General features: G+C 45.8%; 1 protein-coding gene across 4 annotated transcripts in view; it reads right to left on the bottom strand.

Annotated features, from left to right (window-relative positions):
- Positions 1 to 25,759, bottom strand: part of LOC102400588 (myosin VIIA and Rab interacting protein) — a 232,312-nt gene that overhangs the window by 76,743 nt on the left and 129,810 nt on the right. For 3 of the 4 annotated variants that reach the window (XM_044933509.2, XM_025272761.3, XM_025272762.3), the window contains exons 4-8: positions 12,780 to 12,916; positions 6,406 to 6,486; positions 1,522 to 1,619; positions 1,254 to 1,334; positions 64 to 207 (exon numbers count right to left, since the gene is read on the bottom strand). In XM_044933509.2, coding sequence (XP_044789444.2) covers positions 64 to 207; positions 1,254 to 1,334; positions 1,522 to 1,619; positions 6,406 to 6,486; positions 12,780 to 12,916 — 541 coding nt within the window. The remainder of the gene's footprint in view (positions 1 to 63; positions 208 to 1,253; positions 1,335 to 1,521; positions 1,620 to 6,405; positions 6,487 to 12,779; positions 12,917 to 25,759) is intronic. The other variant, XM_044933507.2, reaches the window with a different exon arrangement.

The following is a 25,759-nucleotide window of genomic DNA, read 5'->3' as shown; positions in this document are numbered from 1 at the left end:
CGGTTCTGAGCTGCACGCAGCAGGGCCCCTGTAGGGGTGGGCCGGGGCAGCACAGGGGCTCACCCAGAAGGTGGCGGAGGCTTGGGGGCCCCCCGGGGCGGCTGTGGTCCCTGCGTCAGCTGCCTCTGCACTGCAGCTCTGGGGCTGTGGCCACTCCGGCTCGTCTTCCGCGCGCTGCTCACTTTTGCTCTTCTGTTTCCTTATGATCTGGGGAAGAGGCAGGTGACAAAGGGGACACGTTATTGGAGAGACTTCTAGCACTATGTGGTGTGACAGGGATCATCTTTGGGAAATTTTTAGCCACGGAAGAGTTTAGCTTCAACGGAATACCAGCCAGTTTCAGGCCCGCCTTGTGATAAAACAGCACAACCAAAGCTTTGAACATTCTACAGCACTTTACAGTTTAAAAGTAGTCCTCTTATGATGCTGACAACCTTTTCTATTAAGGGCCTACTGTGTGCCAGTCTCTGTGCTTGACACCATGTAGTACAAGGGCTTCCCTGGTGGCTCAGATGGTAAAGAATTTGCCTGCAGTGCAGGAGAGCAGGTTCAATCCCTGGGTTGGGAAGATCCGCTGGAGAGGGAAATAGAAAGCCACTCCAATGTTCTTGCCTAGAGGGTTCCAAGGACGGAGGAGACTGGCCGGCTGCAGTCCCTGGGGTCGCTTGATATCATGTATGCCCTGTGCTTGACACCATATATGCTTTACGTCATTGAATTCTCAGGATAACTCTAAGAGCTACCTACTATAACTCCCCCTCTTTTACAGATGCAGAGTTAATCTCAGAGGTTATCAGTTAAGGACACACAGCTCATCAACAGTGGAGCTGGATCTCAAACCCAGAGTCTCCGGCTGTACACCCTGACTTTAGGAAGGGTCTGAAAGCCCTAAGGAGGGGGCAGATACCAAGTGTCACAAAGGAAGGCTTCAGCTTGTCTGCACCGCTTGCTATGTTGGGCACGGCCACTTGGGTTTAATAAGTCCATTTGTACAGAGGTCTCTGGGCCAAGTTCCTGGCTCCTCACCCACTAGCTCAATCCCTAAGGGCAAGCACGTTCACACTGCTTATTTGTAGCAGTGCAATGCAACCCCTCTGCCTTAGCCCCGGGGTACAATGGCAAAAGTGAGAAGGAACAAGACAAACGGTGCCCAAGACAACACTGGTACCCTCGGCGGCTCTTCCGCTCACCGAAGGCCCTGGTCTGGACCAGGGTGGCCCACTGCAGCCGTGTGGTTGCCAGGGCGCACCTACCTTCTGCAGGATGGTTGTGGCCAGCTCCTCGGTCAGCTCCTCCTTGTGGTCCCGCAGGTAACTGGCCTCATTCTGCTTGTCCTGCAGAGGGAGGAAGAGAAGGGTGTGAGCTGTGGGGGACTTGGCAATCGATTTCTTGGGGAGGATGGGCTCAGTTCAAGGATGCTTATATGATGATGGCATCACCACAAGCTGCGCTTTCTCTTGGCAGCCAGGACCCCACCCACACCACCTTCCAGACAGACACTGTGGGGGGTGGGGGGCATACCAGGCTGTCCCCATAGGCTTCTGCTTTGGAGATGGCTTCCTCGATGGCCTCTTCAGCCACCCGTAGGGCGACAGCCAATGTGTCCATCATGCTGTGTCCTGGACAGGAAACAGAACAGAGACCACTTCTAAAAGGCAAGGACAAGTGAAAGGTCCTTGTGTCAAAGTCATGAGCTGACTAGGACGAGGCTAGGCCATACTCCTCTTGTGCCCTGGCACTAAGGACAGCCCCAAACATACAAAGTGGCTTAAAGCCAACGGACAAAGGGACTTAATACAGCAGTTCTTCATCTACCTTCTTGGATGAAGATTATGCTTTATTTTGTGCATGTACTGTATCATTTGTAATGATAGGCAGGAAAACTGTGAAATCTTCTAAGGGCTGTGCTCATGGTTTAATGCAAATACAAAATCCACAAAAGAATTTTTTAGATTCTAAGCCCATACTACCAATCAGTTCAGTTCAGTTCAGTTCAGTTGCTCAGTCGTATCCGACTCCTTGTGACCCCATGAATCGCAGCACGCCAGGCCTCCCTATCCATCACCAACTCCTGGAGTTCACTCAGACTCACATCCATCGAGTCGGTGATGCCATCCAGCCATCTCATCTTCTGCGTCCCCTTCTCCTCCTGCCCCCAATCCCTCCCAGCATCAGAGTCTATTCCAATGAGTCAACTCTTCGCATGATGTGGCCAAAGTACTGGAGTTTCAGCTTCAGCATCATTCCTTCCAAAGAACACCCGGGACTGATTTCCTTTAGAATGGACCGGTTGGATCTCCTTGCAGTCCAAGGGACTCTCAAGGGTCTTCTCCAACACCACAGTTCAAAAGCATCAGTTCTTTGGCGTTCAGCTTTCTTCACAGTCCAACTCTCACAGCCATACATGACCACTGGAAAAACCATAGCCTTGACTAGACGGACCTTTTTTGGCAAAGTAATGTCTCTGCTTTTGAATATGCTATCTAGGTTGGTCATAACTTTCCTTCCAAGGAGTAAGCGTCTTAATTTCATGGCTGCAATCACCATCTGCAGTGATTTTGGAACCCAAAATTATAAAGCCTGACACTGTTTCCACTGTTTCCCCATCTATTTCCCATGAAGTGATGGGACCAGATGCCATGATCTTAGTTTTCTGAATGTTGAGCTTTAAGCCAACTTTTTCACTCTCCTCTTTCACTTTCATCAAGAGGCTTTTGAGTTCCTTTTCACTTTCTGCCATAGGGGTGGTATCATCTGCATATCTGAGGTTATTGATATTTCTCCCAGCAATCTTGATTCCAGCTTGTGCTTCTTCCAGCCCAGCGTTTCTCGTGATGTACTCTGCATAGAAGTTAAATAAGCAGGGTGACAATATACAGCCTTGACGAACTCCTTTTCCTATTTGGAACCAGTCTGTTGTTCCATGTCCAGTTCTAACTGTTGCTTCCTGACCTGCATATAGGTTTCTCAAGAGGCCAGTCAGGTGGTCTGGTATTCCCATCTCTTTCAGAATTGTCCACAGTTTATTGTGATCCACACAGTCAAAGGCTTTGGCATAGTCAATAAAGCAGAAATAGATGTTATCAAAAGCATTGGCCAACCTTGCCCAGCTCAGCCACCTGCTGGGCCACAGACCAAGTATCTCCGTTTAACAACATTGTGTTGCAGATGAACAGCGAAGGGACTCAGCCATACGCACACCATCCAGGCTGCCACATAACATTGTTAGAGCTGAGACTTGAATTCAGGAGTCTGTCTCCAAATCCTGTGATTTTTAACCACAAAAGTGAGATAGATACAAACTAACATGATTTTTAAAACTAAGGCTATCATATATCTAGTGAATGTATTTTTTGCATATGGCAACAAACAGGAGGAAGTGTCCTTAAGCCAAAGGACTTCCACAGGTGACAGAATTCTCTTTGGAGTCAAGTACTTGGAAGAGTTCTGCTTCCTGGAGGTACTAGATTTTTACCTCTTACTTGAAAGTGAGAATTTCTATCATTTTTCTTAGTTCACCCCAGAAGCCCAACTCACATCAGGCACAAGATCAGAGGTCTGCAGCAGTTGGTTGCCTATGTCTCCTCTTCCCCTTCTCAACCTCCTGTTTCCATCTATAATCTGCTAGTCAGGCATTATTGAACACATGCAAATCTCCTGAAAGCTGCCTCGGATGCTTTGTAGAATGAGAAAGGTGTAAATATATCAATTCATTCATTAATCAATCCCTATATTAAAATACTTAATTCAAGCTTCTTAGGCTCCTAAAGACACACATGTGGACAGAAAGTGGCATTTGGCAAACATAATAAATCTCCCAAACCAACCTGAGCATATGTGCTATGCATACTAAGTCACTTCAGTCGTGTCCAACTCTTTGCGACCCCATAGACTATAGCCCGCCAGGCTCCTCTGTCCGTGGGATTCTCTAGGCAAGAGTACTGGAGTGGGTTACCATTCCCTTAAACTCCTGGGCATCTTCCCAACCCAGGGATTGAACCAGCATCTCTTACGTCTCCTGCATTAGCAGGTGGGTTCTTTACCACTAGCGCCACCTGGAAAGCCCAAACCAACCCAGTTAAAAGTCCAAGCCGTCTAGCTAGGCAGCTGATGAGGACATCGCAGGCTGGCTGTGAGTCCTGACGGAGACACGCCTAGGGTTCAGCACCCCTCAGTGTGGCTGAGTGAGGACACTTTCCCCAGAGTTTCTATCAGAAGCGTATTAAATTTAAGTTGTCTGCACCCTGGAGATAGACACCGTATCTCCTGTCTCTCTTCTTTAAGATACCAGGCAATGTATTTTTCACAGAAGTGGTGCCCTACAAATTCTTGTTGATTCAAAGTGCACCATGACCTCCCCAGCGCTAGGCTCCGAGGGCCCCAGTGATGCCCCAGTAAACCCCAGCTGAGTCCACACTCTCTGATCGGACACATATGTAACAGCTAAGAAGCGTGTGGCGATCCTGTGATGGGGACAGTCACCAGCTTCCATAGAGCCCTGGAAAGAAGGAGCGTGGAGATGTTAGAAAGGCTCTGGAGGCCACATTTAAGATTTTGGCACGAGGTGGAGTGGAGCACTGAAGATGTTTGGTCCGAAAGCGAAGGCTCGCGTCAGTTTCAGAGATAACTGGTGGGGTGTGGAGGGAGGATAAGAGGGCAGAGGCAGAGTGGCCGAAGTTTAGAGGACCAGTTAGGGAGAGGGATGGTTACTTCTGTGTGTCACCTTGGCAAAGCAATAGCTGCTGCTGCTGCTAAGTTGCTTCAGTTGTGTCCGACTCTGTGCAACCCCACAGACAGCAGCCCACCAGGCTCCCCCGTCCCTGGGATTCTCCAGGCAAGAACACTGGAGTGGGCTGCCATTTGCACCAGCTGTTTAATCAAACACTAACCCAGGTGTTGCTATGAAGGTTTCTTAGGTGTGGTTCACACTGTGGTTACAGTAGTTGACTGTAGGTAAAGGATATTACCCTTGAAAATATCAGTAGGTCCCATCCCATCACTTGGAAGGCCTTAAGAGCAAAAACAGAGGTTTCCCAGAGAAGAAATCCTGCCTTAAGACTTGAGGATCAACTCCTAATAGAGTTTCCAGCCTGCTGACCTATTCTATAGAATTTGGGCTTGCCAGGCCCCACAGTTGTGTGACCCAAGTCCTGAAATGAACTTTTCTATGTGTGCATGTGTGTTATGTGTACGTATCTTATTGGTTTTGTTACTCTGGAGAACCCTGGCTGATTTAAATGGTCACTGAAATTAATATTTATACAGGAATGTTGAGGGCAGGAAGGTGCTCAGGCCATAGACCTTGGAATAGAAAGAAAAGAACAGGATTGCAAACAGAACTTGGGTGACTGGGTAGAAGTAGGGACAGGGATTGAGGGAAAGGTTAAGTCTTGATGGTGGACTTAACTGGCTGAGGAGCTTGATTAGGACCGCTGAGGGGCTACAGCTATTCAGGATCCCTGGCAGAACTACAGCTCCTGATGGTCAAGCATCAGAACTCTGAGTCTAGAACTCTGGGGCTGAAGTGAGAGCTAGGCATTCAGACGGAGGTGCGCCATGGTCACATGTCAACCCAGGGAGAAGATCCAAGCAGGAAGGATGAGAGAGGACCAGACCTTCATGAGAAAGTGCCCAAGGAGAGAACAGGGTGAGTGCAGAAGCTGTGGGGGCCACACCACAGAACCAGGGGGACTAGGAGGCACCTGTTCCCAACACCCAGCACTTCAGGGAAGGAGCTGCAGTGTTGGAGGAGGTTTTATTTGTAATTAGAAGAAGTTTGTTTTGCTTTTAATCTCTGTTCTAAGGGAACGATTATATTGGTATAAAAAGTCAAAGTCAATCCATAAATGGTACTTTCTTTCTAAGAATATTTCAGTATGAATTGCACAAGTGAGTTTCTCGATTGTTATATTCTAAATCCAGAAAAACACACACTCTAAAAGTGAAGTGAAAGTTGCTCAGTCATGTCCAACTCTTTGTAGCCCCCACAGACTGTAGCCAACCAGCCTCCTCTGTTCATGGAATTCTCCAGGCAAGAATATTGGGATGGGTTGCCACTCCCTTCTCGACGGGATCTTCCCAACCCAGGGACTGAACTCAGGTCTCTTGCATTGCAGGCAGATTCTTTACTATCTGGGCCACCAGAGAAGCCCAAAACACACACTAGTTGATCATTAAGTATCTTGTGGTTGATAGGGAATTCCCTGGTAGGGAATACACCTTAGATATAGTCAACTATTTTGATGATGGATTCACACAAATGGCAATAAAAGAAGACCCAGGGAGATGCTCACACACAATAACAGAGTTCCATCAGTGGTCCCCATGCAATGAGGGACCTGACAATCTGAAGGAGTTTCCAGTCCTCCAACCTCCCATTAGGTGTAATCCCATAAGCAACCTTACCTTCTGACTGCCTATAAAATGTTGAGTCACTGCCTGAAACACTTCCTTCATTCTCCAGGTTTGCCTCAAAAAAGTTTCCTCCTGAGAGAGAAAGAGAGAGAGGATATAAGATTACCCAAGGTGTTCAGTGGGCCTGGCGCACTGTGCTACCGAATCGGCAGGCCACCATTACCCACTGTGATTGTTTGCCTTGCAAATAGGTTTAGGGAATCCCTGGGTTTTTAGGCAATAAATTTAAGGAATTATTGGGCTCCACAATAAGCTACAGATTTTGACCAGTCACATTTTTTCTTTCTCATATTAATTCCTCATGTAGCATCACTTCCACCCCTAGCTCTCTTCCAGAGCCTTCTTTGGAGGCAGTGTGGAATCAAACATGGAACAAAAGATTGAAGTCTGAGAGATATGAGGTCATTTCCTGGATCTGCAAGGGACTAGTTGTGTAACCTTGATCAAGTTATTTAACCACTCAAACACTTGGTCTCCTTACTAGAAAAGCTGTGATAATGACAGAATTCTCCTCTTGATGAGTGATGAGACACTGAATGCCTGGTCTTCAGCTCCTGTCCATGGTACCAATCCACACAGTTGCCTTCAGCCAGTGAGTTAACTTTCATTAGCACTTAGGGGAAACAAGCCCAGACCAAACAAAGTAAGCCTCAGCATTTGCTCTTTTCAGGCCCACTGCCTCTTCGCTGGTCTTCTGTCTGTTGAATGCACACTCTAGTGTCTTAGTTCCAGGCTGGAAAGTGCAGTTGGCTAAGCCCTTTTTCAGTTGGGGATTTACCATCTGTATTCACATATTAACTCATCAAATGAGGTCTTTGAAGGTGTGAGGTGTGTGTCATGGCTCTTTCCTTTTAAAATTACTATATTGTATCCCCAGTGCCCAAGACAGCATGGAGATAGCAGGAGCTCAAAAAAAGTCTTGAATTGGATGCTGGTGGAAAACACTGATAGAAGGAAGAGATAAACGTGGGTCTACATGTCTTAGCTCAAAGGGGGAAATGCTATTGATTCCAAGTCAAACTAAGCCATGGATCTTTGATACAAATAACACAGCCTGTGCTTCCCTGGATGGGCTGCATGGGGCTCTGGTGTGGAAACTCTGAGGGTGGCTGCCATAGGTCCCCACCGTGGGGTCAGTGGGATGTGACCTTTGTGAGACAGGGCATTAGTGTGCGGCCTGCCAGTGACTCTGTCCGACCATGTACCACTGTCTGTGTTTGTGTTTTTTGACCAGCCTTTCAAAAGAGCCGAAGCCACTTATTCTAGCTCTGTGACCGTAGGAAGTGACTTTATCTTCCTGTGTCTCTATCTCCTCATTTATAAAATAGGCCTTTAGGATAAGTCATCACCTCAGTTCTCAGACTACACAGCTAAGTGCAAATATTTCACTTTGGCTTGGCTGCATCCAGCATTCATTCATTCATCAAGCAAATATTCCATGGGGACCTAGTAGATGCTTGGCCCTGGGCTGGATGTTAGAGTGATTGGTGAGCAAAGCAGAAAACCTCGCTGCCCTGACAAGTAGTGGATGAGAATTCAATAACCAAAGATTTATATAAATAAATATAAAGCTGTAGCTATGTTGAATGCTGTGACTGGGTGGTTCACAGAATAGGGCAAGTGTTCAGCAGGGAAGACTGACCTGGTTGGTGAGTGACCAGTCAAAGGGGTGAGGGGCGGGAGGAGTTCCAGGGCAGAGCAAACAGCTTGCATGGGGACAGGCGGTGGGGATAGCAGCGTCCACCTGAAGACCTGAAGCAGAGGCTGTGTGGCAGCCTGGAGTGAGATGGGCTGGAGGCAGACCATGCAGGTCATGGTGCCAACATCAGTGTTCTGATCTTTGTCCCAACTTGAAGCCACCTGAAGCCAGTAAAGGTTGCAGAGGGATGATCTGGTCAGGGGTATGCTTCTAAAGGTGCACGCCGGCTGCTGTGTGGAGGACAGCTTGGAAGAGGGAGAGGGTGGGTGTCTAGAGAGGAAGTGGGGAGTGCAGCCCACCCTCTGAGTGACCCTATGATGAGAAAGAGGGTGGCAGGGCAGAAGCAGAGGAGAATGTGCAGCCCAGGAAGGGCTTAGGAGACAGGAGAGACTGGCGTGATCTCAGATCAACAAGGAGGAACCAGATAAGGGAGAGGCTGAAAGGCAAGATGGAAGGGCTGAGTGACCTTGAGCCCTTCGTGGAAAGTGACAGAGATTAGATGTGGAGGTGTATGGTACACAGTCTGCCCCGTGAAGGAGGTGGCAAGGCTGTGTCCTGAGACAACATGGAGGGCGGAGGGGAGTGTGAGGAAGGGGGAGATCTGAAAACATCCTTGGGAGACTGCTCCGACCAGGACAGGCTTTGGGTTTGTGTTATTATAAACCTTCTCGCACAACGACCCTCCCTGGGTCCCTTTTCATTCATAGGTGGGAGCTCCTGTGTGTCGTTTAGGATGATGGGATTTTTCCAAGGGCAGAAAGTGACTGAACTGATCTGGAAACTGAACGCAGCAGCCAGGCACCAAGTCAGAGCTTTCATGAGCTGGAGGAACCTCCGACTTGACACAGTACAGTGTTTTTAAGAGTCAGTGTTTGTCCGTCAAATCCCAGGTGAAGGATGTCATAGACCCTTCCCAGAATCATATCAAAAATAGATATATCATACTAATAAATAGAAGTAGGATTTGTTTTCCCCATTTTATTTATCTAAAACTAAATAAACGAGCTTCCCTGGTAGCTCAGTGGTAAAGAATCTGCCTGCCCGTGCAGGAGACGCAGGAGACATGGGTTCGATTCTTGGATCAAGAAGATCCCCTGGAGGAGGAAATAGCAACCCACTCCAGTATTCTTGCCTGGGAAATTCCACGGACAGAAGAGCGTGGTGAGCTATAGTCCATAGGGCCGCAAAAGAGTCAGACACAACTTAGCAACTAAACAGCAACAACTAAATAAACATATATATTTATCAAATTGTCTAGGGATTGAGTATATTAATAAGGGCTACTTTCATCTTAGAATAGCTGTTTTTTTTTCCCCCCTTTTGGTTGCACGGCATGCAGGATCTTAGGCATGCCTGATCTCCTTGGCAGTGAGAGTGTGCAGTAGACCCCTGGGGAACTCTCAAGAATAAATGTTAAAGATATCATGCTGAGGGACCTCCCTGGTGGCTCAGTGGGTTATACTGTCTTCCAATGCAGGGGGTGTGGGTTTGATCCCTGGTTGGGGAGCTAAGACCTCACATGCCTCATGGCCAAAAAACCAAAACATAAAACAGAAACAGTATTTTAACAAATTCAATAAAGACTAAAAATGGTCCACTTTAAAAAAAAGTCATGCTTAATCTATCAGATAAATCACATTGAGCATGCATTCCCATTGGACATTATATTTTTTATAAATCTATTTACTTATTTCTCTGACTTCTCCACTGCAAAGTTGGCTCTGAGATGGCCAGGTTTTGCTCATCTTGTCACCCCCAGGTTTTAAACCAGGCACTCACTAAATGTTTACTGGACTTCCCTTTAGGTCCGGTGATTAAGACTCCATGCTTTCAATGTAGAGGACACAGGTTTCATCCCTGGCCGGAGAACTAAGGTCCCACATGCCTTGCAGCCTTCTAAAAATGTTTACTGAAGGTATGAATACATCTAGGATTTATCTGATAAAACAAATGTGTTGTCAGTTAGGCCTAATCTGGTCACCAGGGCCTGGGACAGATAGTCATGCAAGGGTGCATGTGATGGGTGATCCGTAAGATTCTGTGAACTCAATGAATTTTCAATGGACTGATTGGTTTTATGGAAAACTACACTGGTCCATGCAGTGGAGCTATTCCATAGATGAAAGGAATTTTCTGCTGAGAGTCCTGGAACAGAGCACTGGTCTTACACCCTGTAGATTATGTTCTGACAATCAATATTCTAAATACCCTCAGGTGGAGTTGAAGATGGAACCATCTTATTCAGAACCTCTAGCTGAGGTTCTCAAGTCTTGGCTGCATCTTAAAATAACCTGGAGAGCGTTTTAAAAAGTATCTGTACTGGGCCCACCTCCAGAGATTTGGAAGTAATTGGCTGGGGGTGGAAAATGACTCTGGTGCTGCGAGTTTTGTTTTTTTTTCAGTTCCCGAGGTGATTCTAAAGTGTAGTCAGGCTTGAGGATGGCAGATGACAAACACATTAAGGTGCTGGGTGGTAGGTAGGAGCTGATGCTGATGACCCCACAGTCATCTAATATAACCAGGAAGCCACTCACACACTGGGAGATTTCTCCAAACTTGAGGTATATGTAACTCAGTTTTCTAGGTGGTAGGTAGAACCAACCTCACTGTTTTATGATCACGACTTTACAGATTTGAGTACCGTCTCGTAAACCATCTCCTGCCTGCTTGTCTTCATATTGATCAAAAGGAAATCTTAGTTTAAATGGAGATACAGATCAAATCAAAGTAACTGATTCCAGTACTTCTGTGAAGTGTCCTAGTACCTACAAAGTGCTTTTAAGCCTGAATTGTGTAATACTGAGGACCTAAAAGGTATCAGCCACTGGACCACACTTTTGAAACACAGAGATAAAGAAGCTGTAGCCTCTGCCAGGTCCAGCAGGAGAGCAGCTTTGTAAACCATCCCCTGAATGCAATGTGGTAAGTGGGGTGATTAAGGCCCAGATGAAAGAAGTGGCGAATCACAGAGGCTCCAGGACCTAAATCTGCTTCAATAGTGGCAGAGTTATTCCAAGCAAATGATTTGCCTTTGAAAATAACACTTGAACGTTTCAAAGCCTCTGGCTGGCCCACATGGAATTCACGTGCCCCTGCTCCATCTGTGGGGCCCAAGGGAGAAACAGGAAGAGATTGCAGTTGTGCTCTGGTTATAGGATTCTCCAAATGTGTTGGCTCCACCCCTCCTGCTCATTTTGCATGAAGCAGTAGAGAACACCCTTGAGATTTGAATGTGGTGACATGTAAGACAGAACATGAAGCAGACCTGAGGATGAACAAGAAAGAAAAATGGGATACAAATGATGAGCCAATGCAACTCGAACTTTCTTGACATATCTCTTTGGGCTGAAAACCTACTGTTAACATGATTACTTTTAAGCTTCGTTTCTTTTCTTTTCTTTTGGTCTTTGTTCCTTGAGAAATGTTTTTAGAAAAATCAGCAAAGAGAAGATTAAAAATAATATGTGGAAGTCTTCAGCCCTGCTCTCTTAGCTACAGGCTTCCTGAGTGGTTTGAAAGACAGAGATTCTAACAGCTACCACAAAGGCCCTAATGATTCTCCGTGTTTAATGCTTCCACTGTATTTCCCACTCATCTCAGTGGCTTGCATATTTTTAGATAAGACATGATCAAAGACTTTATTGACAGCACAGCAATGTAAAATAATGATGATGAAAAAGCTCCAAATGAGATGGATGCGATATTTTTCTTCCCTCTTTCTCATGGATAAAAAGCATTTACCTGTGTCAGCAAAGTTATGGAAAAATCCGCTTCAAGACAGAAAAAACAGCCTTCTGTGGGGAAGACATGCTGTTCATATTCTGACAACCATTTCTTTCCACTGGCTGGTCTATTAGGAGTAAATAAATCCTATCTGTCTGTTTATCCTCTTTATCCTTCTTTCCAAGGTGTCCCTCCTTCCTGGGAGGAAGCTGAGACATTTCTGACTGTCCCATGACATCAAACTCTGGGCCTGGTTGGTACAAAATTTTGGGGTAGGAAGGAAGTGGTGGGGCGCATATCCTCTGAGAGCAGCCCTAGTCTACATGACCAAGCAAAGATGACTTTCCAGTGTTTTAATCTTTAGGGGGAAATGGTCAGGGATCTTTCATTTCTAGGGATTTGGAATTAAAATGTGCACAGTATGCAGAAACACTTCGGCCCTCCCAACTGTTAACATAGCCAGCCCAGTGGAGATGCCAGATCACAGGACTTAAAATTCATAAACTATGGGACTTCCCTGGTGGTCCGGTGATTAAGAATCAGCCTTCCAAACCATCACAATATTGTGAAGTAATTATCCTCCAATTAAAATTAATTAATTAATTAAATAAAGAATCCACCTTCCAATGCAGGGTACATGGGTTCAATACCTGGTTGGGGAACAAAGACCATGTGCCTGAACTATGCGTCCATGCGCTCTGGGGCATGAGGGCTGAAAGCATGCCACAACTAAGACCAACACAGTCAAACAACTAAATATTTTTTAAAAACTTAGAATCTTTGGAATATGCCCTTGTATTTCCACTCCTTACTAGAGTCAGGTATTTAAGCCACTTTCTGTGTCCCAAGTGAGTAGGTCATAGTGTATGGGGCCACCAAGCCAGGCTTCTTTCTATCCCACCAGCCCCCCAAGGACCCCCAGGGTGGCAGGCAGCCAGCGTACCCACGATGTCAAAGCACAGTCCGCTCTCCAGCCGGTGTTTTCTGTACAAGTTCTTCAAGACCTTGGCACTGCCAAAGCGTTTGAAGCGACTCTTCACGTTATTGTAGAACCATTCCAGAGACTGGGTCCTGAGAACCCTGAGGACAACACAGAAAATCGGAATTAAAGGAGAGAATTAGGAAACAAGGACTTGCAAAAGCTGCCACAGTACTTTGCAAGCTCCTTCCGTCAAGACGTAGAGGTTTTTTCTCTGCTCCATGGATCCGGGCTGGCCCTGTGACTTGCTCTGACCACAGGGACTGGTGGAAGCGATGCTGTGCAAGTCCAGAGCCTGCCAGCTTCCTCTCTGGCTGCTCCTGGACGCCCTGCAACTCACTGCCATGTGAACAAGCCCAAAATAGCCTTTGGGATGACGAGAGACACTCGGCCTGATCACCCTTCTTGCCCCAGCCAATAGCCTGGACAGGAGAGCGAGGCCACTGACTACCAGCTGACTGGAGACGCATGAGTGAGCCTAAGTAAGACAAGCAGGAGAACCATGCATCTGAGTCCATCTGAAGAGCAAGCTGATAAATACTTGCTCTTTGAAGCCACTAGCTGACACATCTGTTTAGTAGCTAGCAGGCTTTATATTTGGTGTTCTTACTGCATTAACAACATTTCTAGTTCAGCTTGGGAAGATAACAGAGCGCAAGTGAGACCCTGGGCTCTATGGCAAAATTCTGCAGCCTCTTACTCATTCAGCCTGAAGCACCGCAGGAAAGAGGTTTCCTGATCAGCGCTATCACACTTGCTATGAAATGCTGACGTGATTCTTCTCCTTATTGCCTGACAAGAACAAGTTGCTAAACCCCTCCCATTTTAAGAATAGCTTTTGTTATTTTTCTTATTATGAATGGAAATAATGCATAAACTCATTTTAAAAGTTCAGAGAAGCAAGATGAATATAAATGCTTCTAATTCAGTGGAGGAACAAGCACATGTTTAGCTGCCCTTCTTCCCTAGATGCCAGTGAAACATGAGAAGATGTCCAAAGGGAGAGAAATTTGTAGAAATGAAGAGCATGGAAGAGAATCAGAGATTCTGACAGATTTCTGGAAAGTTCTAAGTGAGCGATAGCATAAAGGTAACAGAGAATGTTGTCCTGCAAAACAGTCAGAAAGACCGGGACTCACAGGCCGGGAGGTCAAAGTTAATGTTGATTGGTGGGATACTCATTGGTAAAAAAGAATGAAATCGGCACAATATGGCCTGCCAATACAGGAGACATAAGAGACACACGTTCCATCCCTGGGTCAGGAAGATCCCCTGGAGGAGGGCACGGCAACCCACTCCAGTATTCTTGCCTGGGGAATCCCATGGACAGCGGAGCCCGGCGGGCTACAGTTTATATGGTCGCAAAGCAGCAGACAAGACTGAGCGACTAAGCCCACATGCACACAGCAATATGGGTGGACTTGGAGGGCATCATGCTGAGGGAAATAAGTCAGACAGAGAAAGACAAATGCTGTATGATATCACTTATATGTGGAAGCAAAAAGAAGACAACTAACTCGCAAATGAAACAAAAAAGAAGCTAGCTGACTCATAGAAAAAAACAAAGTTGGTTGGTGCAGAGAGCAGGACTGGATGATGAGACGGTACTCACGAAGCTAGCTTAGTCACTGTGTTGATGACAGCCAGGGCTCTGGGCCCCCACCCTTGTTCCCAGACTGACAGTTGCTCCAAAGATGCTGGCTCTAGTCGAAAATAGAAAGCAGTTCTCTAATAAAATTGAACAATCTGCTTGAGGGGGTTACCGCCTGGCGGTAAAGCCCTCCTAGTTCAGCACTCCGGGAGCCCCACCTGCTGGCCTACCAGACACCGTCCATGTACCCCAGAGCCAAGCCTGCCAGCTCCACAAACTCGGAGCTCTCTGCACCAATGTCCCCTCCTTGGGAGGCCCTCCCTGACCTCCCTAAAAACCACCACCACCGTGCCAACACATCTATCCTCTTCCTCCCATTTTCTCTCCCCAAATTTCTAGGGTGCTTCTCTGTACCCGATGTTTAATTTTATATAATTATTATTTATAAGCCAATCAGTACATTAATATGCTAATTAATAATTATTAAATTGTTTATTATCTATTTTCTATTTCCAGCAGAACATACGCTCATGGAAAATGGGCTTTTTTCCCACTGCTGTGTACATAATAGACACTCAATAAAATCTTGTGATGGATAGACAGTTTTAAATGTATTTTTTTCACTTAATATTCCTGATGGACTTTTAATGTTGTTGAACAGTCTTCCCCACAGCATTTTTAGTAGCCCCAGAATTCACCATAGTATGAACATAGCATGTTTTATGTCTCTAGCCTCTTGGCATTGAATTTGCCCATTTCATTTGCTATCAAAAGCAATTCTGTGATGCATATGTTGGCAGCTAAATAATCAACATATCTACAGTTGTGGGTTCTCAAAGTAGAATTGCTGGGTTCAAACACATTGGTCTTTCAGAAAGTTTGTACCAATGTCACTCTTCATCCGCAGTGTGAGATTTTGAAGTCCTTAAATTGGGGTGAGGTGAACCCCAAGAAACCCCCTATGGAGTGGCCAGTTTCTCTATGGAAAAGCCCATGTCTTAAGCCCAAGTAAATCACAGGAAGCAAGGCAAAAGGGCAGAGAACAAGCATCATCACGTCCACCCTGGCTTGGTGGACAAGATAGCAAACAGAGGCTCGTCTTCCCTGAGGGAGGGAGGCAGCTGTCAATGGCAGAATGTACCAAAGGTGTCATCCTTTTACATAAAACTGCACTATATCATCAGTATCATTACTATTAACAAAATGAACACCATTATGTGAGAGCTTGCCCTATGTTGGGCACCGTGCCAAAAGCTTCCCTTGAATCACTATGAAATTCTCATGGGCACTGGAGCAGGCTGGACTGGCCCAGACCCCGACATTTATTGCCCATTGGTTATAAGCAAATTACTTAATCCCCTAAGCCTCATGCGATCCTTCAGCTCCACCATCTCCCACCTCCTCTCCCTCCTCCAGTCAGTAACTTCTTGCTTGTTCGCTGGATGCCAGCCCCTGTCTGCCAGCTATTGTACTGGACTACCATACTTTTCAAGGTTGTTGTCGTCGTTCAGCTGTTTTCAACTCTTTGTGACCCCCTGGACTGCAGCGCGCCAGGCTTCCCTGTCCTTCACTATCTCCTAGAGTTTGCTCAAACTCACGTCTATGGAGTCGACAATGCCCTATACGGTAATACTAACAATATTTTCTTTATTTTCTGTGCTTATTTTTTAAAATGTATTATTTGTATTACAAGTATTTTTTTTCCTTTTTTGATTAAAAATTCATTTGGCTGCATTGGGTCTTAGCTGCGGCATGTGCGATCTTCATTGCGTCCTGGAAGATGTTTCATTGTGCTGCGTAGACTCTCTAGCTGTGGCACACAGGCTCAGTAGTTGTGGCACGCAGGCTTTGTTGCTTCATGGCATGTGGGATCTTAGTTCCCAGACCAGGGATCAAACCTGAGTCCCCTGCATTGCAAGGCAGATTCTTAACCATCGGCCCACCAGGGAAGTCCCTTGTGTGAAAAGTATTATAAAGCTATTACAGTACAGTACTATTATAGCCAATCGTGTTAGTTGTACCTAAGCTAACTTTGTTAGACTTGGAACAAACTGGACTTACGAACACACTCTCCGATGGAACTTGTTCTTACATAGGGGATTTTACTGTGCTCAAGTGCATCATAGGATGAGCTCTCCGTTCCCTGGTTATATCAAAACTCTATAGCATTTAGAACCACTTTGATGACACGGAAACCAGAATGCCTCTGCTTACTCAAGTCAGAGACGGGAATCAGGGCACTGCCTGGGCTGCTGGAAGGTGGGAGGATGAGAGGCACTGAATCCTTAGAGAATGACCAGCAAATCTACAGCCTTACTTGGAGACTAGAAAGCTTTTCCATAGAACTGATGCATTTTAGATTATGTTTGGACTTCGAGTTAATGTGGAGAGCTTCTCTGGAAGCCCCAGGGAATGCTCAGTCATGATTACCTTCATTTGCTATTACTGCTTTTATTTCACTTATTTTAAAATTCACGGCTCAGAGGAAACTCACAGGATATGCACGGTTCATAGGGCAGAGGTGTGGGGAGAAGGCTGTGGGGACACCCGCGCCCAGGATGGACTGGCTAAGTGCTGCAGGGCCCCCAGCCCACCCTCACATCTCCAGCTGCCTCCTGAATAGAGGCAGCTTCGGGCAAGCGTAGATGAGAAGGAAAGAGCCCAGTGTCAGGGTCCCACTGGAACCAGAGACGTCTGTGCACGAATTCCTTCATGTGTTCACTCTTGTTCTCTCACTCTTCACTGTTTATTGAGTCCTTTACGTGCAGGCACTATCCCGCCATATGCTGCCGGGTATGGGAAGCGACAAAACCGATCGAGCTCGTACCCAACAGTGCTGTCAGACTAGTCTCTTCAGTGAGTGCCAGAGGCATCATGCCATGGAACCAAAAGTCAAGCCAAAGGCATCTCCAGAATGGCTGACAGGCACTGGGCTCTGTATCATTCCCACAGAGGTGTGAGAACAGAGTTCGTCTTGCTTCATGGCTCAGGCCTTTTTTTCTGGACTTAAAACATTGAAGTATAGTTGATGAATAACAGTGTGTTCGTTTCAGGTTGTACAGCAAAGTGTTTCAGTGGTAACACACACACATAAATATATACATAAGTATATTATTTTTTAAATTCTTTTTCATTATGATTTATTACAAAATATTCAGAACAGCTTCCTGTGCTGTACAGTAGATCCTTGTTATTTATCTATTTTATATGTGTTAGTGAGTATCTGTTAAGCCCAAATTCCTGATATATTCCGCACCGTCTCCTTTCCCCTTTGGTAGCCGTAAGTTTGTTTTCTATGCCTATGGTCTGTTTCTGTTTTGTAAATAAGTTCATTTGTATCACATTTTAGATTCCACACATAAGCTATATCATATGATAAGTTGTCTTGTTCTGACTTACTTCACTTAGTCAGATAATCTCTAGGTCCGTGCATGTTGCTCCTAATGGCATGGCTTCATTCTTTTGTGTGACTAAGCAGTATTCCATTGTTTCACACCTTCCGACACAGACCACATCTTTTTTATCCATACGTCTGTTGATGGGCATTTAGGTTGCTTCCATGTCTTGCCTATTGTGGATAGGGCTGCTGTGAATGCTGGGGTGCATGTATCTTTTTGAATTAGAGTTTTCATCTTTTCCAGGTATACCAGGCATTTTCTTTAATGACACCCGAACCGCCCTTTCTCACTGCAGTAAACAGAGAGGCGCCTTAGGAAGGACAGGGAGCCATAGGGCTGATGATGAGACTTACAGTGAAAAACTTTCCAAGTTGGAACTGTGCAGAGGGACCCTGCCTTATTTCTTTGGCTTATTTTTTAAATGATCCCAATTTGTTCCTAAGGATGCCCATACAAAGGTTGTTAGTCCTGGGCAGTTTCACAATCTAACCCTGATAATTTCTCTCAACACTAAAGCTTTAAAAAAGTCAACAGCCAAGCCTTCGAAATTCACCAATCACAGAATAGTCGGAATTGATGACATTTAGTCCTTGGAACTACAGTTGGTTTGTCTGTAAAATGATGGTCACCCAACTAGGGAAGACAGGAAGAGGATCAGGTTTGGAGGGAAGGTGGTAAGTTCAGTCAGGACACCTGTATGTGGGGTGCCCCCCACATGCCCAGGTGGCAATGCCTGGTGCTCAGTACTAGTCTGTAGATGGAAATCTGGACTAGAAAAATGGATTTGGTGGTCTTTGGTCCACAGGTAGCCCTGAAACCAAAAATTGGGGTTAAGGGAGGTATATATAATCATTATCTCTATTTTACAGAAAAAATGGAAACAAGTAACTTGCTAGTCACTGACTGAACTAAGAGCAAATCGGGGAACAGACTGTAGACCTCATCCTTGGGTCAGCGCCTTGACATCTGCTTGGCTTATTTTCCTTCCAGAACCTCTAGTTAGCATTCTTACTGTAAATGATGGCTTTTGCTTCAAAGTTTAAGCAAATAGAAAGCCCCAGGGATCAAGAGTTCAGAAGGAAATGTAAAATCATTGTATCATTTCCCCCCAAACAACCTACTTATTATTCTGTGGATACTAAACACTTCAAGTCACTTGTTTATATAAGCAGTTTGCTAATTTTTTTCTGTGACATGAATAAACTTATAAACATGGTGCATTCTCATCAGAAGACAGACTGGAAATTACATCACAAGAGCAGCACTGAAATTACAACCCCAGGAATGCCAGACTGATTTCAGCTCATTAGACAAAATAACAGGATTGTGAAGAGGAAGGAACTGCCTACGCCAGAACTGCTCGGATCCTGCTGCTGGTGGTGAAGCAAGGCCGCCTTGGCCCACAGGTCCGGCACGGCAGGTGCTGTGCACACTGATGGGGGAGAGTCTGTGGATCCCACTACCTCCTGTGCAGTCCTCAGACCAGCCGTGTGGGCACCGTACGGAGCCTCGATAAAAGTGGCAATCCCAGCCCTCTGCTCTCACCCCGAGACCGGTGGAATCAAAAGGCACTTTAGAAAGATTCCCAGGTGGTTACTAGGTCCATCAAAGCTTAATAAGCACTGGCCCAGTGAAATTAGCTGGGTGTTTTCTGAGTCCACATATGGTTTTTGTTTTGTTGTTACTCTTGACCACAATCCACTTAGGTAGGACAAGTTGTCTCTCTCAACAGCTGACTTGCCTCCCTCCTTCCTATTTTCCTGGGCTTCCCTGGTGGTTCAGACAGTAAAGAATCCACCTGCAATGCAGGAGACCCAGGTTTGATCCCGGAGTTGGGAAGATCCCCCGGAGGAAGGCAAGGCAACCCACTCCAGTGTTCTTCCCTGGAGAATTCCATGGGCAGAGGAACCTGGTGGGTTACAGTCCATGGGATCACAAAGAGTCAGACATGACTGAGTGACTAACACTTGCTTTTCCTGCTTTCCAAGGAAAAAGAACTGAACTGGGTGATAAAAAGTTCGGAAGAGGAGCAGAATAATTACAGTGGTACTCCCAATTTCAGATGCTTTTGCTACAGAAAGAAATAAATAAAATGCGAAAAATCCTGATGAGCCAAGTTCAAATCATTATATAAAGCAGAGTTTCCCAAACAGACTACAACAGTCTAAATTGATAATGATGAACTAACATTACCTTGTTGGTAAGAATTAAGAAGCACAGCAATTAAAATCCATGACCAACTCAAGAGGACCCTGATGATGTGTGGATAACAAAGCATCTCTCCTAAAAACTCTAAGCACAACCATGATCTGTGAGCTCTGCCTCACAGAATACAGACTGAGAAGATTCAGCACCGACAACACACTGAATGGACATAAAAGAGGGAAAACTCTAGGTCTTTCAAACAGACAGACTCTAATACAGGCAATTGGTTACATAGATGACGAAATCACTGAGACTTCCAAGAGAGGATGGTGAGGCATGCCAGAGGGTAGCAGCAGGGAAGCGGCCACCACCCCAGGGCCAGAGGGGCCAGGGAGGCGGTGGCATTGCTGGGAGGAGCATCCTGGAGCCAGGAGGTGGTGCCACAAAGGAGATGTGGCTGCTGCAGAGACGCTGCCCAAGGCAGGGAAACTGATGCACTATCTTCTCTCTTCCTCCCACCCTTTCAGGGAGTAAGGTCATTAAACTAAGTTCTATTATAAGAAGACCGTTAGAGAAAACTCTGAGGAAGTAAAAATTGAACAGCCACCCCTCCTTCTATGTAGACCACAATACAGGATCAGGACCAGTAACTGACATCAACGTGGACCTCGGCTGCTTGTCACATGTCTTCTAAGACTGCAGCTGTCCAGGGAGACTCCCCTGCATGGCAGTGTGCACTCTTACTCCTGCCAGTGGAGGCCCGGGGAGCCCAGGACTGTGCAGCCAGGCCTGTCACCCTGCTGATGGCAGCTACCTGCAGGGAGCACTTGTACTGAGGAAAGGGCAAGAGAAAGTCTTGCCACCAGAATCACTCAGACCTCCTCTGCTGTGTGTGTGTCGCTCAGTCATGACCAACTCTTTGCGTCCCCATGAACTGTAGACTGCCAGGCTCCTTTGTCCATCGGATTCTCCAGGCAAGAATACTGGAGAGGGTGGCCATTCCCCTTCTCCGGGTGATATTCTCAACCCAGGGATCAAACCCGGGTCTCCTGTGTTCACTGAGCCACAGGGAAGCCCCTCTTCTCTGCTGAGTGAGACTCAACTCTTAGGAATCATGATTTCTAAGTAAACTCCTTGGATACAATATCCCTAAAATAAATTCAAAGTATAATAAACTCAACTTACTAGAAAAGCCAAACAAAAACCCCCACTGAACAAACAAACCTTTTTTCTCCCCCAAATCTGATCCTTGGCTATTTTATCTAACAGAGGTTTTTTCCCCTCCCAGATGCAGAGGAGAGAATAAATATTTCATCAGGTTTTTCTAAAGATTAAATGATATAATACATGGGAGGCACCCAGCCCAGTGTAAATCTTCAGGATGTGCTATTTTTTTTAATTATCATCAATATTATTATTTCCTTTTAAGCCCTCTGCATCTTTTTGGGGGGGGGCAGGATCTGAGTATAATCAATAGATAAAGAGTAAAAGTAGACTTGTCAGGAAATGCATTCAATTTTTACATTTCATCTTAAGCAAAAGGCTAGACTTTAGGGTTAAGGTGGTTCTTAACCTTTAGCAGTTTTTAAACTTAAAACCCAGCTTGCTGGGCCTGACTTCAGAGGTTCTGATTTGCTTGGTCTGGGCGGGCCCCCACTATGAGCCCTGACGACGTGCAGGTGATGCGAGGCTGCTGTTCCGAGGTCCACACTTTGAGAGTCACTGAGCCTGAGGACAGATCTGGCATGTTGTAAAGAACACAGGACGATATTACTGATTCCGAGTCATGGGGAAAACAGCAGAGCGACAGGCAGGTGTTTGGAAAATAAGACTCCTTCAGCCCTGACAGCACGAAGGCCCTTGAGCACGGAGTCAGAGCAGTCAGTTTCAAGAAGTCAAGAGACACTGAGAGACTAGATGGAGAACAGCCCCCACACTGGGAGCCCTGAGCGTGTCATTGGGAATTTGCAGACAGTCACAGCCAGGAGGCTGGAAGTGTCATGTCCAGTTGATACGTGACAATTGCCATTAGCGTGAAGTGTCCTGCTAAGGGTGGGGAGCTGGAGGCGACAAACAGCAGCAGGGAAAGCCTGGGAGAGCAGTGAGGAAGCGTGTCCGTGTGTGACACCCCCGCAGCTGCTCCTGGGCCCTCTCTGCACAACTTCTCCAGGTCACACAGTGGCTAACGGGAGACGGAAGAGGAAATGGGCTGAAGGAGAGAATAAAGGGGTGGATTTTGAAGATTTTTTTTTTCAGTTTTAATATTTTTTATTGAAGTATAGTTGACTTCCAATGTTGTGTTAATTTCTGCAAAGTAATTCAGTGATCCATTTATATAAATTCTTTTTTAAAATATTCTTTTCCATTATGGCTTATCATAAGATATTGAATATAGTTCTCTGTGCTATGCATGAAGCAGGGCCTTGCTCTTTATCCATTCTATACATAAAAGCTTACATCTGATAACCCCGATATCCCACTCCATCCCTCCCCCAGTGCCTTCCCCTTTAGCAACCACAAGTCTCTGTGAGTCTGTTTATCTATGTCTGTGAGTCCGTTTCTGTTTTGTAAATACATTCACTTCTGTCATATTTTAGACCCCCCGTGTAGGTGATATCACATGGTATTTGTCTTTTTTTAATTGTATTTATTTATTTTTGGCTGTGCTGTGGTGATCGGGGCTACTCTCTCGTTGCAGTTCATGGGCTTCTCATGGCAGTGGCTTCTCTTGTCGTGGCACACAGGCTCTAGGCCACAGGGCTTCAACAGCTGCAGCTCCCAGGCTCTAGAGCACAGGCTCAATACTTATGGTGCTCGGGCTTAGCTGCTTCCCAGCATGTGGGATCTCCCTGGATCAGGGATCAAACCTGTGTCTCCTGCATTGGCAGACAATTATTCTTTACCAATGAGCCACCAAGGAAGTGCTGTCTTTCTCTTTCTGACTTACCTCATTTAGTATCATAATCTATAGTTGCCTCCATATTGCTGCAAATGGCATTATCTCATTCTTTTTTATGGCAGAATAGTATTCCACTGTGCATATGTACCACATCTTCCTTATCCATGCATCAGTAGATGGACTGTTAGGTTGGTTTCATGTCTTGGCTATTGTGAATAGTGCTGCTATGAACGCAGGGGTGCATGTATTGTTTTGATTTATAGTTTTGTCTAAATATGTGCCCAGGAGTGGGATTGCTGGATCATATGGTAATTCTATTTTTTGATTTCTGAGGAACTTCCATACTGTTTTCCTCTTTGGCTGCACCAACTCACATTCCCAACAACAGTGTAGGAAGATTCCCTTTTCTCCACACCCTCTCCAGCGTTTGTTAATTGCAGCTGTTTTTTAAAAAAAAATATTTACTTGTTTGTTTTTGTGTGGCTCTGGGTCTTTGTTGCTGCTGCGGGCTTTGTCTAGTTGTAGCGAGCAGGGGCGACTCTTCGTTGTAATGTGTGGGCTTCTCGATGCAGTGGCTTCTCTTGTTTCGGAGCACGGGCTCTAGGCGCACAAGCTTTAGCAGTTGTGGCGCTCAGGCTCTGTAGTTGTGGTATACAGGCGTAGCTGCCCCATGGCATGAGGAAACTTCCTGAACCAGAGATTGAACCCACATGCCCCTGCATGAGCAGGCAGATTCCAGTCCACTGTACCACCAGACAAGTCCTCTAGACTTTTAAATAATGGCCATTCGACTGCTGTGAGGTGGTACCTTGAAAATATTACTGGTGAGAATGCTTCCATTAAGGCCAGGAAAGTAAAATTATAAATAGTTGTGCTTTTTATTTAAATAAAATATTTAAACTTAAAATAACACTGTGAGTTTAACATACATGCTTTTCAACTTTTCACCATTTTTTCAGATATTTTAATATGCCAGAAAAATTATCATTAAAATACATAAGAAGATTACATAGGGGGATAATTATTTCCTTTTGTCTCAGTCTCCAGTCAGAGGTATTCACTATTAATAGACCCTGTCTTTAGTCAAAATTTTTGCATTTTGACAGCGAATATTTTGTAGTAACTAAAATGGTATATAACCTTTAAAAATTGTGAATGACTATATGGTACACCTGTAACTTCTATCATATTGTATATCAACTATACTTCAGTGAAAACACTTATATTTTATTCTTTATGAGTTTTTGCATTAATTTTGCTTTTTAAACGTACTGTCATTTAAATATTTACCGTAATTACTTGGCTTTGATCACGCCCTTAAATTCTGCACCCAAGGTGAATGCCTTGCTTACCGCACCCTGACTCGGCCCTGAGAGGGCAGCCCCACGTTGGCACTTTGACAGTAGGTTCTGTGGTGGCAGATGAGTGCCTGGGGGGACACAGCTGTGCCCCCACATACACATGACCCCAGGAGGAGAGGGTGGTGCCCAGAGAGCACAGTGGTGGTACCCAGGGGAGTGGGATGATGAATACAGCACCCAGAGTACACTAAGGATGAGGAACAGCTGGGGAGAAAGTGGAAAAACATCCATGGATGTCACGGGCTAGTTGTTGAGACTTGTGCCCTTAAGAGATTCCCATGAATCCATAGGTGTGAGGTGGGGGGAGGAGTTGTGGAGGAGGCTGGGGTCCTGCATTAGTAATTAGGGATAAAAACCAATGAAGCCCCATCACCCAAGAAAATAAGTGTTAGTTGCTCAGTCGTGTCCAACTCTTTGGAACCCCATGGAATGTAGCCCACCAGACTCCTCTGTCCATGGAATTCTCCAGGCAAGAATACTGGAGTCATTCCCTTCTCCAGGGGATCTTCCTGACCCAGGGATCCAACCCAGGTCTCCTGCATTGCAGGTGGATTCTGTACCATCTGAACCAGGGAAGACATTTCTGAGATGGTCTGGAGGCAGATGTGTCAAGACAGGCTCAGTCCCTCCAGGACTTTCCAGCTCTCATTCATAGGTCTTGGGCACAGCGGCTCTTCTTTGCAGCCACTCTGGCCTCCCAGCTGTCGGTCCCTACCTGTCCCTCAGGAAGCCCTCCCCAGACTCGATGCCACTGGCGCTGACCTGGCCCTGCACTCTTCCGTCTCTCCGGCATCTCCGTGCCTCTCGGCTCCACCCTTATGCTTGATTCATTCCTCTCTGGTTCAGCGAGTTGGAATGATACTCAACCAGGCAGTTATTAAGCCTGGGGGATGAGGAACAAAATGGTTTCTTTTAGCGTTGGCTGTTTGCAGGCAGGAATAAATTTCATTGGAATATGGCTTTTCTTTTGCCTTCTTAATTGTAAAGCTGATTGGGACTTAAACATTTTTCACTTGTCAGAATCAACCTGAAGTAAGAGAATTTAACTGCATTTATTTGAAGAGCCACAGCTCTGGCTCTAGCTACAGAAATCTGCACTCTGAACCACGTGGGCCCAGAAGGGAAATTTCACATCCGTCCCGTGCTACTTTGCGTGAACTAGGAAGCAAGACAGCAGAGAAAAGGCAGTCAGCACATGTGGATTCTTGCCCCAGTCACATCACTCTATGTGTGGTCTGGAAGACATGTTTATCTTTCTGCATCTCACTTCCCGCACCCGCAGAATACAAATAATCACAGCTTCCTTCAGCCAAACTTTCAGGGACGCACAGTTGCACTGGATCTCGCTTCACCTCCCACATCCTGACACGCTGAAGTATGCCAGCTTTGCTCTGATAACATCTTCAGATTTGTATTTTAAAAAAAACGTGTAATTTCCTTTTTGGCTTATTGCTAACATTAACGTTGCCATTACTCAAACTGATGAATAAGCCAAAAAAGGAAATGACACACTTATTTTGGGCTTCCCAGGTGGTGCTAGTGGTAAATAA

This window comes from Bubalus bubalis, chromosome 21 (genome assembly GCF_019923935.1).
Source record: "Bubalus bubalis isolate 160015118507 breed Murrah chromosome 21, NDDB_SH_1, whole genome shotgun sequence".
Classification (NCBI taxonomy): domain Eukaryota; kingdom Metazoa; phylum Chordata; class Mammalia; order Artiodactyla; family Bovidae; genus Bubalus; species Bubalus bubalis.
This window is presented reverse-complemented; position numbering and strand designations above follow the sequence as displayed.